This window comes from Callorhinchus milii, unplaced genomic scaffold (assembly GCF_018977255.1).
Source record: "Callorhinchus milii isolate IMCB2004 unplaced genomic scaffold, IMCB_Cmil_1.0 Scaffold29, whole genome shotgun sequence".
Taxonomy (NCBI): Eukaryota; Metazoa; Chordata; class Chondrichthyes; order Chimaeriformes; family Callorhinchidae; genus Callorhinchus; species Callorhinchus milii.
Window position 1 is genome coordinate 1,981,497 of NW_024704770.1, and position 14,413 is coordinate 1,995,909.

Here is a 14,413-nt window from a genome sequence, read left to right on the forward strand (position 1 = left end):
AGGCCGTGGGTGGTGGGTTGGGCGGATAGGGAGATGCGGGTGACAGTTGATGGTTGAGCGGATGTCAGTTGGCAGTTGAGTGCATGGGTGACAGTTGGCGGTTGAGGGGATGACAGTTGGCGGTTGAGGGGGTGACAGTTGGCGGTTGAGGGGGTGACAGTTGGCGGTCGAGTGAGGGGGTGACAGTTGGCGGTCGAGTGAGGGGGTGACAGTTGGCGGTTGAGGGGGTGACAGTTGGCGGTTGAGGGGGTGACAGTTGGCGGTCGAGTGAGGGGATGACAGAAGTTGGCGGTTGAGGGGGTGACAGTTGGCGGTTGAGGGGGTGACAGTTGCGGTTGAGGGGTGACAGTTGGCGGTTGAGGGGGTGACAGTTGGCGGTTGAGGGGGTGACAGTTGGCGGTTGAGGGGGTGACAGTTGGCGGTTGAGGGGGTGACAGGTGGCGGTTGAGGGGGTGACAGTTGGCGGTTGAGGGGGTGACAGAAGTTGGCGGTTGAGGGGGTGACAGTTGGCGGTTGAGGGGGTGGTGGGGAGGGTGTTGGCCATTGTCACGTGACGAGGACAGTGGGCCGGTGTCACGTGACGGGGGGGAGGCCAGCGGGTCGGTGTCACGTGACTGTTTGGGCGGGTGGCGGCGAGTCGCTGTCACGTGACGGGGGTGGGGGTGGGGGGGCAGAGGGTGGTCGGTTGGTCGGCGTCACGTGACGCGCGCGCGCGCGCGGTGACAGTTGGTCGGTCTCACGTGACGGGTGCCGGTCGCGCGGGGGCCGCTGGGGCGGGAAAGATGGCGGAGCTGCTGGAGCAGGTGCTGTCGCTGCTGGAGAGCGCGCCCGGCGGCCTGGACTCCGCACAGATCGCCGTCAGCCTCGGCCTCCAGCACCAGGTCGTGGTCGGCGTCGTGAAGAGCCTCCAGGCGCTGGGAGAGGTGAGGGAGGGGGGGGCGGGTGAGGGGGGGGGCAGGTGAGGGTGAGGGAGGGTGGGGGGAGAGGTGAGGGAGGGGGGGAGAGGTGAGGGGGGGGGGGGGGGGGGGGGGGGGGGGGGGGGGGGGGGGGGGGGGGGGGGGGGGGGGGGGGGGGGGGGGAGAGGTGAGGGGGGGGGAGTGGTGAGGGAGGGAGGAGGAGGTGAGGGGTGAGGAGTGTGGTGGTGGTGGGGGGGATAATAATAATAATCCTTGCGTCCGATATAGCGTTTTCCACGTCTTCCAGACGTCTCAAAGCGCTTCACGGAATACGCTGTCAAGTGTAGTGACTGTGCGTTTCGCGGGCGAAAAGCGGCAGCCGATCGCGCCCGGCGACGTCCCCCCACAAACAGTCGCGGATTGAGCGACCGCATTATTATCATTTTTTTTTTTGAGGATACATTACCCCCCGGAAAACAATCTGCTTCCAACTAACTAACAACCGGGTTCCTACTTACTGCTGCGTAAACGGAGGTGTGTGTGTGTGTCTCTGTGTGTGTGTGTGTGTGTGTGTGGGGGCGAGTGAGGAAAGCTGCCTAAGGTTTCGCCCCATCCCGGGAATCGAATCGAATTGTGAGGCGAAGGGGTCTAACCCCTGAGCTACAGGACTCCACGAATATGCAGTGCGTGTAAATCCCCTCTTCCCTGTGGCGCAGCTGATCGAGGCTGAGCTGAGAGCCAGCAAGCATTGGGAGCTGACCGAGGAAGGCCGAGAAATTGCAGAGAAGGGCAGCCACGAGGCGAGAGTTTACAACGCCATCCCGCCAAATGGAATTACGCAGGGTGACCTCATGGTGAGCATGTGCGGTGGTTATATTATTATTATTATTATAATAATAATTGCATTTGATATAGCGCCTTATCACCAGCTCAGGTGTGGGTCCCTGACTGTCCAGCGCCTTGGGACGTCCTCCTGAAGTGAAAGGCGCTATACGGATGTAATGCGTTGTTGAGGCGTCTCAAAGCACGTCACAGTAAAGTGTAGTGAATGTGTATTTTATGTGACAAGCGCAGCAGCCAATTGCGCACAGCAACGTCCCACAAACAGTCGTGGATTGAGCGAGGTAAATAGAGGCGTAAATGAGGAAACTTGCCTAAGGTTTCGCCCCGACCCCTCCCGGGAATCGTACCCGGGTTCTCTCGTTCGTGAGGCGACTTGTCTAACCGCTGACCTACAGTATAATGCTAATAATAATCCAAAATAAAATTTGATAAAAATAAAATTCATTTGAAGACTGGACGCAGCTCTTACGTTAAAATAACAATTAAATGATTAATTACCGTTTTAAAACCACTTGTGAATTGATTGCACATATTGTGGGCGAAACGCAGCAGCCAATTGTATTTTGCCTCTTTCAGGAAACGTCTTACAATAGTGATAATAATAATCCTCGCGTTTGATCATGTTTTCCAGACGTCTCAAAGCGCTTCACAGAATATACTGTAAAGTGCAGTGACTGTGAATTTTGTGGGCAAAACTTATTTTGAACGGACTAGGATTCTCTTCATTTATTTGCATTGAACTTCTTTGCAGAAACTCCCCAGTGGGAAGGTTGGCTTCAGCAAGGCGATGTCAAACAAGTGGATCCACATAGATAAGAAGGCTGAAGGAGGTCCTTACATCTATAAGGGTGTAAGTAGACAGCTTGCTTTTATTGCTATCCATATCTTCATACCCACTCACTCACTCACTCGCTCACATAACACACACACCAGACACCACACACACACACCACACACACACAGGCAGGAGTTAATGAGCAGAAAGCCTTGTTCAGTTGGTGATGACAACCTGCCTTTCCAGTCATATAATAATAAGTATGTTAATACAGTATGATAATAATAATAATCCTTGCATTTGATACAGCTTATCACGTCTTCGAGACCTCTCTCAAAAAGTGCTTCACGGAATATACTGTACTGTAAAGTGAATTTTGTGGGCGAAGCGCGGCAGCCAATTGCGCGCAGCAATGTCCCACACACAATCGTGGATTAAGTGACCAAATTAGTATTTTTTTAAAGGGATTATTACCCCCAGAAAAGCGATCCGCCAATTGACTTACCGACCGGTTTCCCACTTACTGCTAGATGAACAGAGGTGTGTGGTGTAAGGAAACTTGCCCAACGTTTCGCCCTGCCCGGGAATCAAATTTGGGTCCTCTTGTAACCACTGAGCTACAGGGCCTCCACTGTGCAGTACGAGAAAGAATATGCATTCAAGTGGTATCAATGGTGACCTGCCGACCTAACGTCGCGCTCCATTCTAACATTTGGTCAGAATTTATGGACTCAAACTATTGTAACGAGGCCAGTCTGTATTTATTACTAAGGTTAACATCAGTCTTTAACACTGCAATTTGCCTGAGAATATGGACAGTCAAGGATTTGGACCCGAGCTGGGGGTTGGGATCAGGAGGGGGCAGAGGGCAGGGAAGGAGGGTGTAGGAAGGTCTTGTGTCAGGGGTCGAAACGTTGGACAAGTTTCCTTACTCCTCTCACCCACACACGTGCCTGTGTTTACCCAACAGTAAGTAGGAACCTTGTTAGTCAATTGGCGGATCACTTTTCCGGGGGAATAATCCATTAAAAAAAATAATAGTAATTCGGTCACTCGGTCCACGGCTGTTTGTGGGAACGCTGCTGTGCGCGATTGGCTGCCGCGTTTTGCACGCAGAATACACGGGCAAATTCACTTTACAGTGTATCCTGTGAAGTGCTTTGAGATGTCTCAAAGACGTGATGAGGCGCTGGGTCAAATGCAAGGATTATTATTATTTTTATGACGATGGCGTGAATGTCTTACTCCGATAGATTGACAGCATCAAGGACGAGGTCAAAGGCAAGCTGCTGTTAGTGCAGCAAGGCAAGGACAGCAGCCTGGATAACAAGGAGAAAAATGAGCTGAAGAAGAGGAAACTGCTGAGCGAAGTGTAAGTGCTTCAAATATCTCGCTTGCTTGACTTGACACCTCCGTGGCTTTTTAGCTGGAGTTTAACCCCACTCCCGTGGCCTGAGTTTCAATATAATACACGACAATTAATAACCCTGGCCTCTGAGAGAGCTCCTTATCACGTCTTCGCGACGTCTCCAAGCGCCTGGCGAGCGAGAGGAACCGGGTTCGATTCCCGGGCGAGTCAGGGTGAAATGTTTTGGGCAAGTTTCCTGGCTCCACACCCGCACACGTCTCTGTTTACCCAGCAGTAAGTAGGAACCCAGCTGTTAGGCGATTGGCGGATCGCTTTTCCGGGGGTAATAATCCCATTTAAAAAAAAAATAATGCTAGTTTGGTTGCTCAATCCACGACTCTTAGAGCGCGATTGGCTGCCGCGTTTCGCCCACAATATGTACACTCGATTCATTTTACAGTGTATCCCGTGAAGCGCTTTGAGACGTCTCGAAGATGTGATAAGGCGCTGTATCAAATGCAAGGATTATTATTATTATTAACGGGCTGCAATACTATTTTCTCCCCAGAAGATGGTAGTAAGCCCTTTGTTTTTGATCGTCATTGTTATATCATGAACTGACTAGTAGATGTCGCACCAACCTTCCAAGGTCGGTCCTTTTATAATGATGATGATGATAATAATATCCTGACATTGATTACACCGCCTTTCACGTCAGGAGGACGTCCCAAGGCGCTGGACAGTCGGGGACCTGCACCCTAGCTGGGGGTTGGGATCAGGAGGGGTGGAGGGTGGGGCCGGTAAGGGAGTAGGTGGGTGTCCAAAGGCGCGGTCGAAGAGGAGGGTCTGTGGGATGGAGTTCCAGAGTGTGGGGGCAGAGAGGCTGAAAGCCCGTTGAGTGCAGTGACTTGTGCGGAGAACTGGACGGCCAATTTGCACAGCCGTTAACGGCCATTAACTCCATGACGGACTTCACTGCCCAGCGAAACGTTCTCGCTTTTTTTTTTAAACTGACCATCGAATGAACGTTCGTTCTTCTCCTTGCCGCAGGACCCTGAAAACATACTGGATCACAAAAGGTAGCGCGTTCAGCACCAAAGTGATCAAGCAGGAGACGGAGCTCACTCCAGAGATGATAGCAAAGTAAGGTGGTCCATCAAGATGGCTTCAAACTCACATGCAAGACGTTTTTACTCAGCCTTTTTTATCCAGTGAATTTTCTTTCTTTTTCTCTCTTTCTTTCTCTCTCTTACTCGCTCTCTCTTACTCTCTCTCTCTCTCCCTCTCTCTCCCTGGAGCGATGTATCCTGTCTGCCTAATCCTGGAAAGTATTCAGCGCAGATTGGCAAGAGCCAAGGATGGGGGGGTGGGAGGTGTGTGGGGAGGTGGGTAGGGTTTGTGGGGGAAAGCCCAGAGTGTGCGTTAAAATGATTGACTTGAGATTAATCTGCTGCAAATCATGATATTATGAAGCGTTCTGATTGTGTTCGGTCGGTGCTGCTAATGGGGGAAAATACCGTTGAAACCATAAGCCTAAACGAGCGTAAAATATCTCTTTCTCAGCGGCTCTTGGAGAGAGAGGAAATTCAAACCGTACAACTTTGACGCCCTGGGGATCATTCCAGAATGTGGGCACCTGCACCCCCTCCTGAAGGTCCGAAGCCAGTTCCGGCAGATATTCCTGGAAATGGGGTAAGTGGGGGTGGGGGGGGGGGGGTGGGGGGGGAAGCTGTAATTAAAGCACAAGTTGCTGGGAACGCTCACATAGCCTAGGCTGACGACCAACAGCCTGCTGAGGGACACAGGTAGTGTCCCAGAGTGCTTGAGGGTGGTGGAGGGGAAGGTGGGGGGTGGAGATCTTCAGGCGCAACCTGTGGAAGGAGGGAGGGGGAAAGGCGTTGGGATTGAGAGAACAAGTGATGAGTTTCGGGGCGCAGTGGCTGAAAGCGGGGTGGCCGAGCATGGAACGGAGGGCACGAGGGACAAGCAGGAGGCCGGAGCCAGTCGAGCGGAGGCAGCAGGTGGTGGGTTGGGGTGGGGGGGAACAGGTGGGAGGTGCTAGGGCTGTGATTCCAAGTCCTGACGTGGTGGTGGTGGGGGGGTGGGGTGGGGGGGCGCGGTGCTTAAACACACAAACATCTGACTCCGAGACGAGAGAGAGAGCTACTGAATGAGGCACAGGGTTTGTGTGAACATTGGGCAGTTTGGGGCTGGGGGGCGGTTGAGGTCAGATCCCTGACTTTCCTGCTCTGCGTTGTCTTCAGCTTCACCGAGATGCCCACCAATAACTTCATCGAAAGCTCGTTCTGGAACTTTGACGCCCTCTTCCAGCCCCAACAGCACCCGGCCCGTGACCAACATGACACCTTCTTCATCTCAGGTAGGAACATGGGAGTCCCACAGGGCCATGGACAACCCAGCCGTGGTATCACAGGAGGAGGCCATTCAGCCCCTCGAAAGCCTGTTCCGCCATTCTGTTTGATCGGTAACCAGACCACACGGATTCAAGACAGTCGACCAAATAACCAGAGAGTTCTTACGGTCTGGAACGCACTGCCTGAAAGGGTGGTGGAAGCAGATTCGACAAGGAAAAATGTGTAGGGCTATGGGGTAAGAACGGGGGGAGTAGGGAATAGTTGGGGTAAGAGCGGGGGGAGTGGGACTAGTTGGGGTAAGAGCGGGGAGGAGTGGGGCTAGTTTGGGGTAAGAGCAGGAGGAGTGGTTAAGTTTCCTTACCCCACAGGCCCAGCAGTCAGTAGGAAGCTTCTTGTTAGTCGATTGGGGGATCGCTTTCCCGGGGGAAACAATTCCCTTAAAAAANTACTAATAATAAATTGGTCACTCAATCCACGACTGTTTGTGGGTGGGGAACGCTGCTGCGTGCAATTGGCTGCTGCGTTTCGCCCACAAAATATACTGTCAATTCACTTTACAGTGTATCCTGTGAAGCGCTTTGAGACGTCTCGAAGAAGTAATAATGCAAGGAATATTATTATTATTATCTATGCGGCTACCTGCCTCGCTCCTTACTCTTGTCATCTTCCCACCGGCTCCTAGATCCAGCTACGGCGACAGAATTCCCAATGGATTATCTGGAACGGGTGAAGCAGGTCCATTCAGAGGGAGGATATGGATCTCAGGGGTAAGTCGGTGGAGATCAGGACCTTGTATATTAAACTCTCAGTGGTTTGAGGTCTCGCCTCGCAAGTGGGTTCGATTCCCAGCCGGGGCGAAACCTCGGGCAAGTTTCCTTACTCCACACACTCACTCGCGCCTCTGTCCCTCCTCAGCAGTCAGTAGGAACCCACTTGTTAATTGATTGGCTTTTCCAGGGGTAATAATCCCTTCAAAAAAAAAAAACTCGGTCACTGAATGCTTGTGGGGGACGTCGCCGGGCGCAATTGGCTGCCGTGTTTCGCCCACAAAATTTGCAGTCTTTACGGTGTGTGCCGTCAAGCGCTTTGAGACGTCTCGAAGACGTGATAAGGGCGCTGTGTCACAGGGCAAGGATTATCGTTACCGACCGATCCCCAGTGGAGGGGTGTGGGGGCGAGGGCGAGTGCGCGGGGGGTGTGAGGGGTTAGAGTGTAAAATGGAACGTGTCTGTTCAGGTACAAGTACGATTGGAAGATTGAAGAGGCCAAGAAGAACCTTCTGCGGACCCACACGACAGCAGTCAGTGCCCGCATGTTGTACAAGCTCGCTCAGCAGGTGAGTATTCCCCCTCTCTTAAGCAACTCCAGCGTAACTTTTGGGCAATTTTTTACCGCCAACTCCCTCCTCTCTCTTCCTCCCTCCCTCCCCTCCCCTCTTCTCCCTCCTCTCCCCACCTAAAAACCTTCCTCTTTGACCATTCTTACGATCACCTCCCCTCCTCCTCTCTTCCCCTGGTTCGGGGTTAGACTCCGCCACTGTCAAGCGCCCCGGGAACGCTACCCCACGTGAAGGGCGCTGTTGTTGTGGGTACGTAGGAGGTGTCCCTCCCTCCAGAGAGAGAGAGAGAGAGAGCGCATTCCATTCTTGGGTCAGGTGCACAACCCTCACACCATTTCCCCTCCACTCCCTGTGTCATTGTCCGCAGGAGGCCTTCACCCCGGTCAAGTACTTCTCCATCGACCGTGTCTTCCGCAACGAAACCCTGGACGCCACCCACTTGGCGGAGTTTCATCAGATCGAGGGCGTGGTGGCCGACTACGACCTGACCCTGGGTGACCTGATGGGGGTCCTCCAGCAGTTCTTCAACAAGCTCGGTGAGACCCCGGGGCACGGGAGTGGCTAGACAGACAAAGGAGAGACTTCTCTCTCTCCCTCCCTGTACCTCAGGGGTTAGAGCCCTCGCCTCGCAAGCCAGAGAGAGACGGGTTCCACAGACAACGCACCCTCGCGCGCGCACAGACACTGCACACGGCCGCAGACACCGCACGCGCGCGTGTGCGCAGACATGACTCAAGACCCTCCTCTTCGACCGTGCCTTCGGTCACCCTGCTACCCCTACGCTCCACTCCCTCCTCCCCCTCCTGATCCCAATCCCCAGTGTGGATCCCTGACTCTCCAGGGCCTTGAGATGTCCTCCTGACGTGAAAGGCTCTGTGTAACTGTCATTTGTTGTTGTTGTCGTCAAAAGGTATAAAGAAACTGCGCTACAAACCGGCTTACAACCCCTACACGGAGCCCAGTATGGAGATATTCAGCTATCACGAAGGTAAGTGAGGTGGGGCTGAGCGGAGAGTGCTAGATCTCAGTAGTTGAATGGAGTCCCTGTAGCTCTCGCCAGCCAGAGGACCCGGGTTCGATTCCCGGGCAGGTCAGGTCAGGGCGAAACCTTAGGCAATGTTCCTTACGCCACACACACACACACGTACGTCTCTGTTTACCGAGCAGTAAATAGGAACCCGGTTGTTAGTCGATTGATAGATCGCTTTTCCAGGAGTAATAACCCCTTAAAAAAAATATTAATCTGGTCACTTAATCCAAGACTGTTTGTGTGGACTCTGCTGTGCGCAACTGGCTGCCGTGTTTCGCCTACAAAACACACAGTCACTATACTTGTACCCTGTGAAGCGCTTTGAGACGTCTTGACGACGCGATAAGGCGCTGTGTCAAATGCAAGGATTATTATTATTGCCCTTGTGTCCTGTGCGCAATTAAGTGTGTCCACGAGTAGGAGTGTAGTGTGTCTTATTTTAAAAAAACTAACCTCTCCTTTTGTGTGTGTTCTTTTGATGCGCGATTGTAAATTTACGTCCTCCAGTCAACGCCAAATGACATTGGTACAGCGCCTTTCACGTCGCTGGAAATAAGTTACCTCTACTTAACTTACCGCAACCCTGCCGTCATTTCGAATAATCTCCCGGTCGGTTGAAATATCTCAGTAATTTTTAACCGTAATGAAGTGTCATCAATCAGCGAGCGAACAGGGAACCTGTGGAACGGGCTTCCCGAGGGAGACGGCTGCAGCAGCAAGCGTCGATCCCTTCAAAACGCAGATGAGATAGTTTTCTTTTAGGAAAAAAAACACCATGAGATAAAGTACGTAAGTAGCTCAGGACGTCTGCGCAAGGGTCCGAGGGCCAGGAAGGTGGCAGCGATCAATGGACTTTGGTCTTCTTTTTTCGCGTCCGGCATTTCTTATGTCCTTATAACCTTTGGGTTATTGTTTTTTTTTTAAACCTCTGCTTCCGTTGTGATTTGCACCGACTCTCCTGTTACAATCCATTTTATTCCTTAAAATAAAACGAAAAAAATCTTTCACAGTCTCCCTCTCGTAGAGAAAGAAATCCCAAAGGGGTCAAATAAGGTCTTCGTATTCTCGTCCATTTTAAACGCCAGCCTCTTGTACTATTTAAGTCCAGGGGATAGCTGATCTGTCAGCTCGGGGAAACAGTAATTGAACACTCAGGGCTCTGATAATTGCTTCCCGCCAATGCCATATGGCTTGCAAATCCGTAGCTCAGCAGTTAAGCCCCTCGCCTCGCAAGCGAGAGGACCCGGGTTCGATTCCCAGGGAGAGCGAAACCTTAGGCAAGTTTCCTCGCTCCAAACACACGTCTCTGTTTACCTGGTTCATCTCTCCGCCACTCACCATTAGCAGTGTTGCCTTCAGCCTCTCTGCCTCCATCTCACAGTCACTTTGCCTCGCCTCCTCCCTCGCTCAAGTCCCGTCTCAAGACCTTCCTCTTTGACGTGATAAGGCGCTACAATCAAGTGCAAGGATTGTTGTTGTTGTTATTAAATTGGCTGCCTCATTCGCTTACAAAATACACAGTCACTTGGAATTCATGGAGGTGGCTCAGTGGTTAGAGCACTCGCAAGCGAGAGGAACTGGGTTCGCTCCCCAGGCAGGTCAGGGCGAAATTTGGGGGCAAATTTCCTTACTCCACACACACACACACACACACACCTGTTTACCCAGCGGTAGTAGAAACCCGGATCGCTTACCCGGGGCTAATGATCCCTTCCAAAAAAATAATAATAATAATAAATCGGTCGCTCAATCCACGACTGTGTGTGTATGTGTGTGTGTGTGTGGGGATGCCGCTGTGCTCAGTTAATTGGCTGCCGCGTTTCGCCCACAAAATATACAGACAATTCACTTTACGGTCTATCAGGTGAGATGTCTCAAAAGACGTGATAAGGCGCTGTGTCAAATGCAAAGATTATTATTAAGTCCTGTGAAGCGCTTTGGAATTTAAGCGCTCTGGGACCCTACCTCACCTCACTAATATATATATATATATATATATGTAAGGTGTTGTTTTTGTCATTTTAATAACAGGAAAACCTCTCTAATCGAACGTGAGGATAATAATAAGACTTTTCTAAATCTCCTCGGTTTCTCCAGGGCTGAAGAAGTGGGTTGAAGTTGGGAATTCGGGAGTCTTCAGGCCCGAGATGCTGCTTCCAATGGGGCTGCCAGAGGGGGTCACCGTGATAGCCTGGGGTCTCTCCCTGGAGAGGTAAGCCTTCCCCCCCCCACCCCAACACGGCCTCGCCCCTCCCTCCCTACCTCTATGACCTCCTATCCTACCAACCCATCCGCTCCCTCCACTCAGAGAGAGATAGACACAGAGACACAGACGCACGCACAGACAGACGCCTCACACACGCACAGACAGACAGACAGACACCACACACACACACACACACACACACACACACACAAAGACGTGATAAGCCGCTACATCAAATGCAAAGCACATTTATTACGTCCCTAAAACACGGGCAAGTTTTAGGAGAGAGAGAAGAAAAATAAATGGAATAAAATGTACCTTCCGGCAGCACCTAAAATCGGTGCGAGCTCGGGCTTTTCTGGGGCCTTTTGAAGGAGCTTCGGGAACCTCAGGAGCTTCGTGTCGATCAAAGGACAAACCTCTATGGATTGATTGTCCACAAGAATTCCCCTGTTGATGGGGTGGAAGTAAATTGATTGTAAGGCCCGCTGGAAGTGACTCTTACTTCTAAAGTTACAGGCTAAGGCGATTGAGCCGCTGTGTCGAGGCTATTTATAATCGGCAGTGAATCCATAGAAGGGGGTTTGACGTAACGGTCTGGAGTCTTTGTAGAGAGGGGAACGGCAAGGCTGTGTGGGGTGGTGGGGGTGCTTGTGGGGGAAACGACCCACGCTGCTGCCTTCCTCCTCACCCTCTCCCCTTTTCCCCCCCCCCCCAGTCGTTGCTCTTACGTTTGGCAAGTTTCCTTACTCCGCGCACACGCACACACACAAAACACGCGTGCCTCTGCTGACCCAGCAGTAAGTAGGAACCCGCTTGTTAGTCGATTGGTGGATCGCCTTTCTGGGGGCAATAAAAATTGGGGTCGCACAATCCCCGGCTGTTTGTGGGGACGTCGCCGGGCGCAATTGGCTGCCGCGTTTCGCCCGCAAAACACCCAGTCACCACACTTTACAGAGTGTTAATAATAATAATAATAATAATAATAATAATAACCCTTGCATTTGATACAGCGCCTCATGACGCCTTCGTGACGTCTCGAAAGCGCTTCGCGGAAGGATACCGCAGAGTGTGGTGACCGTGTAATTCGCTGGGGGTGAAACGCGGCAGCCAGTCGCGCACAGCGGTGGTTACCCTGTGAAGCGCTTTGAGGCCTGTGTCAAAGGCAAGGATTATTATTATTAATGATGATCATCGTCATTATTATTACTGACTCTCTCTCTCTCTGTGTGTGTCCACAATTCCCCGAGTCACCTTGACTCCGATTCTATTCCGGGATCTCTCGCAGACGCTGGCGTCTCTGTCTCGCGAGCAGTGACAGGCCAGGCGCAGGCCAGGACCGATTTGTCGCTGCAAACGTCCTTCAGGGTTATAATAATAACGCCAGGGTTATTATTATTATAATAGGCATCCAGCCACTTGTTTCCTTGGTGTTTCAGACCCACCATGATCAAGTACGGAATCAACAACATCCGAGAGCTGGTGGGGCACAGAGTCAACCTGCAGATGGTGTTCGACAGCCCGATCTGTCGGCTGGAGTCCTAGCCCTCGGGCCATCCCGGCGGGCATCTCGGCCACCGGCCAGGACCACGGCGGACACCTTTGTATTTGTTTTCTGAAGATATCGAACGTCAAATGCAAGCAACTTTATCGTTATTAATTGTTATTATTATCAGAGAGCAGCAGCTTCAAGTCTTGTTTGTCCACTGGCTCCCCGTCAGCGAACTTAACTGGTGGATCTGAAGATCCTCTCCCTCGTCTTCGAATCCCTTCGCTCCCTGGCGCCTTCCCTGGCACTTTCTCTCCCGACCAGCTCACTCCGCGCCACCCCAACCCTGTACCCGCTACCTCCGCTCGACTGGCTCCAGCCTCCTGCTTGTCCCTCCGTTCCACCATCGGCGGCCGCCCTTTTCAGCCACCGCAGCCCCGTGTCGCTCTCTTCCTCTGTCCCTCACGCCTCCCTCCGCCTTGCCCGCCCCTTTCCTTCCTTCCTCCCTTTCCTTCCTCACCTTCGGGTCGGACGTGAAGACCTTCCTCTTCGACCAGTGCCTACCGTCACCTCTTCTTCCCCCCCCCCCCACCCTCCAGTTCAGTGTCAGGCTCCGTGACTGTCAAGCCGGGGTGGGGGGGGGGGGGGGGGTGCTGTGTGGATACACGTCATCGTTGTGGGAGGGAGGAAGGCAGTTGAACGAGTGGTGGAAGTATTTTAAAACCCAAATCTGACCTGAAAACTAGGTTAATAAAACAGGTGATGAATTGGAGAGAGAGAACGGGAGAGAGAGAGAGAGAGAGACAGAGATTTCTCTTTCTCTCCTGACCTCTCTTGAAAGAAGTCTTGACTTTAGGAGGGAGGGAGGGCGGGCGGGCGGACAGGGGGGGGAATAAACAATAGCCAAGTGGGACTTTCAGGTGTTTTGAGGGCTTCGTAAGTAATCCTTGTGATAATTGTTAGTCGTTTTCTGTGACCACTCAATCCATGACTGGGACACTCCTGTGCGCAATTGGCTGCCCGGTCTTCGCCCACAAAATTGCACAGTCACTCCACTTCTGTGAAGCGCTTCGAAAGTGTCTCAACGACGTGAACAGGCGCTGTTTCAAGTGCAAGGATCGTTACTATTAATCATGTAATACAATATATAAAATATATATATATATATATATATTCTATCATGTCTCCCTTAAACAGAAGCTGAGTTAAATGCAGTGGCTCATTTATTTCTGTTCGGCACGTGGGACAAATCGCTACGACCAGATTCCAGTGCATCGGCTCAGCTTAATACACAGTCACTACACTTTGCAGTGTATCCTGTGAAGCACGCACACGCACACACACACAGACACGCGCCTCTGTAGGCCCAGCAGTCAGTCGAAACCCGGTTGGCGGATCGCTTCATCCCTCCGAAAATAATAAAGAATAAAAACTTGGTCACTCGGTCCACAACTCTTTTTGGGGGAACACTCCTGCGAGCAATTGGCTGCCGCGTTTTCCCCCCCCACCAAAAGTACACAGTCACTACACTTTACAGTATACTCTGTGAAGTGCTTCGAGACGCGATAAGGTGCTCTTGTACATCAAGGACGTAACCTTTTGGCTTCCAGATTAAAGCTCAATTGAATAACGCTCCTCACCTGCACAGGATTAACGCCTCAGACTGGAGGCTAAGACCAGGAGGAACTTGAGGTCTTTAAGTCTCCTGCTATCCCCATATTAACAGTGGGGCCTTCAGCCTCTCTGCCCCCCCCCACCCCACCCTTTGGAATTCCATCCCACAGTCCTTCCGCCTCCTTTGCCTCCTTCAAGGCCACGTCTCAAAACCCTCCTCCGCGCCTTCGGACACCCTCCTACCGCTAACCCCGTCCTCCACCCCACTCCTGACCCCAACCCCCAGATCGGGTCCAAACCCCTGACTGTGCCTCCAGCGCCTCGGGACGTCCTCCCCACGTGAAAGGCGCTGTGTGTGTAAACTTCACGTGTTGTCCATAGCGTGTCTCGCTGGGCGGGCTCGTCAACTGTATTTTGTGCGGGGGTGGGTAGTGCAAGGTTGGCGGTGTAAGTTTGCGGGAAGGAATTGGAGAGAGAGAGAGAGACGCCATCTTTCAC

At 52.2% G+C, this 14,413-nt stretch overlaps 1 protein-coding gene across 1 annotated transcript; it reads left to right on the forward strand.

Annotated features, from left to right (window-relative positions):
• The first annotated feature begins 729 nt into the window (after nt 1-729).
• On the forward strand, nt 730-12,798 carry farsa (phenylalanyl-tRNA synthetase subunit alpha). Its single transcript, XM_042344650.1, has 13 exons — nt 730-923; nt 1,613-1,750; nt 2,491-2,589; nt 3,768-3,886; nt 4,913-5,005; nt 5,426-5,554; nt 6,127-6,242; nt 6,920-7,004; nt 7,474-7,573; nt 7,944-8,112; nt 8,487-8,564; nt 10,704-10,818; nt 12,252-12,798. The coding sequence occupies exons 1-13, from the start codon at nt 783-785 to the stop codon at nt 12,355-12,357; spliced, it is 1,488 nt and encodes a 495-aa protein (XP_042200584.1). The 5' UTR covers nt 730-782; the 3' UTR covers nt 12,358-12,798.
• The last annotated feature ends 1,615 nt before the right edge of the window (nt 12,799-14,413 follow it).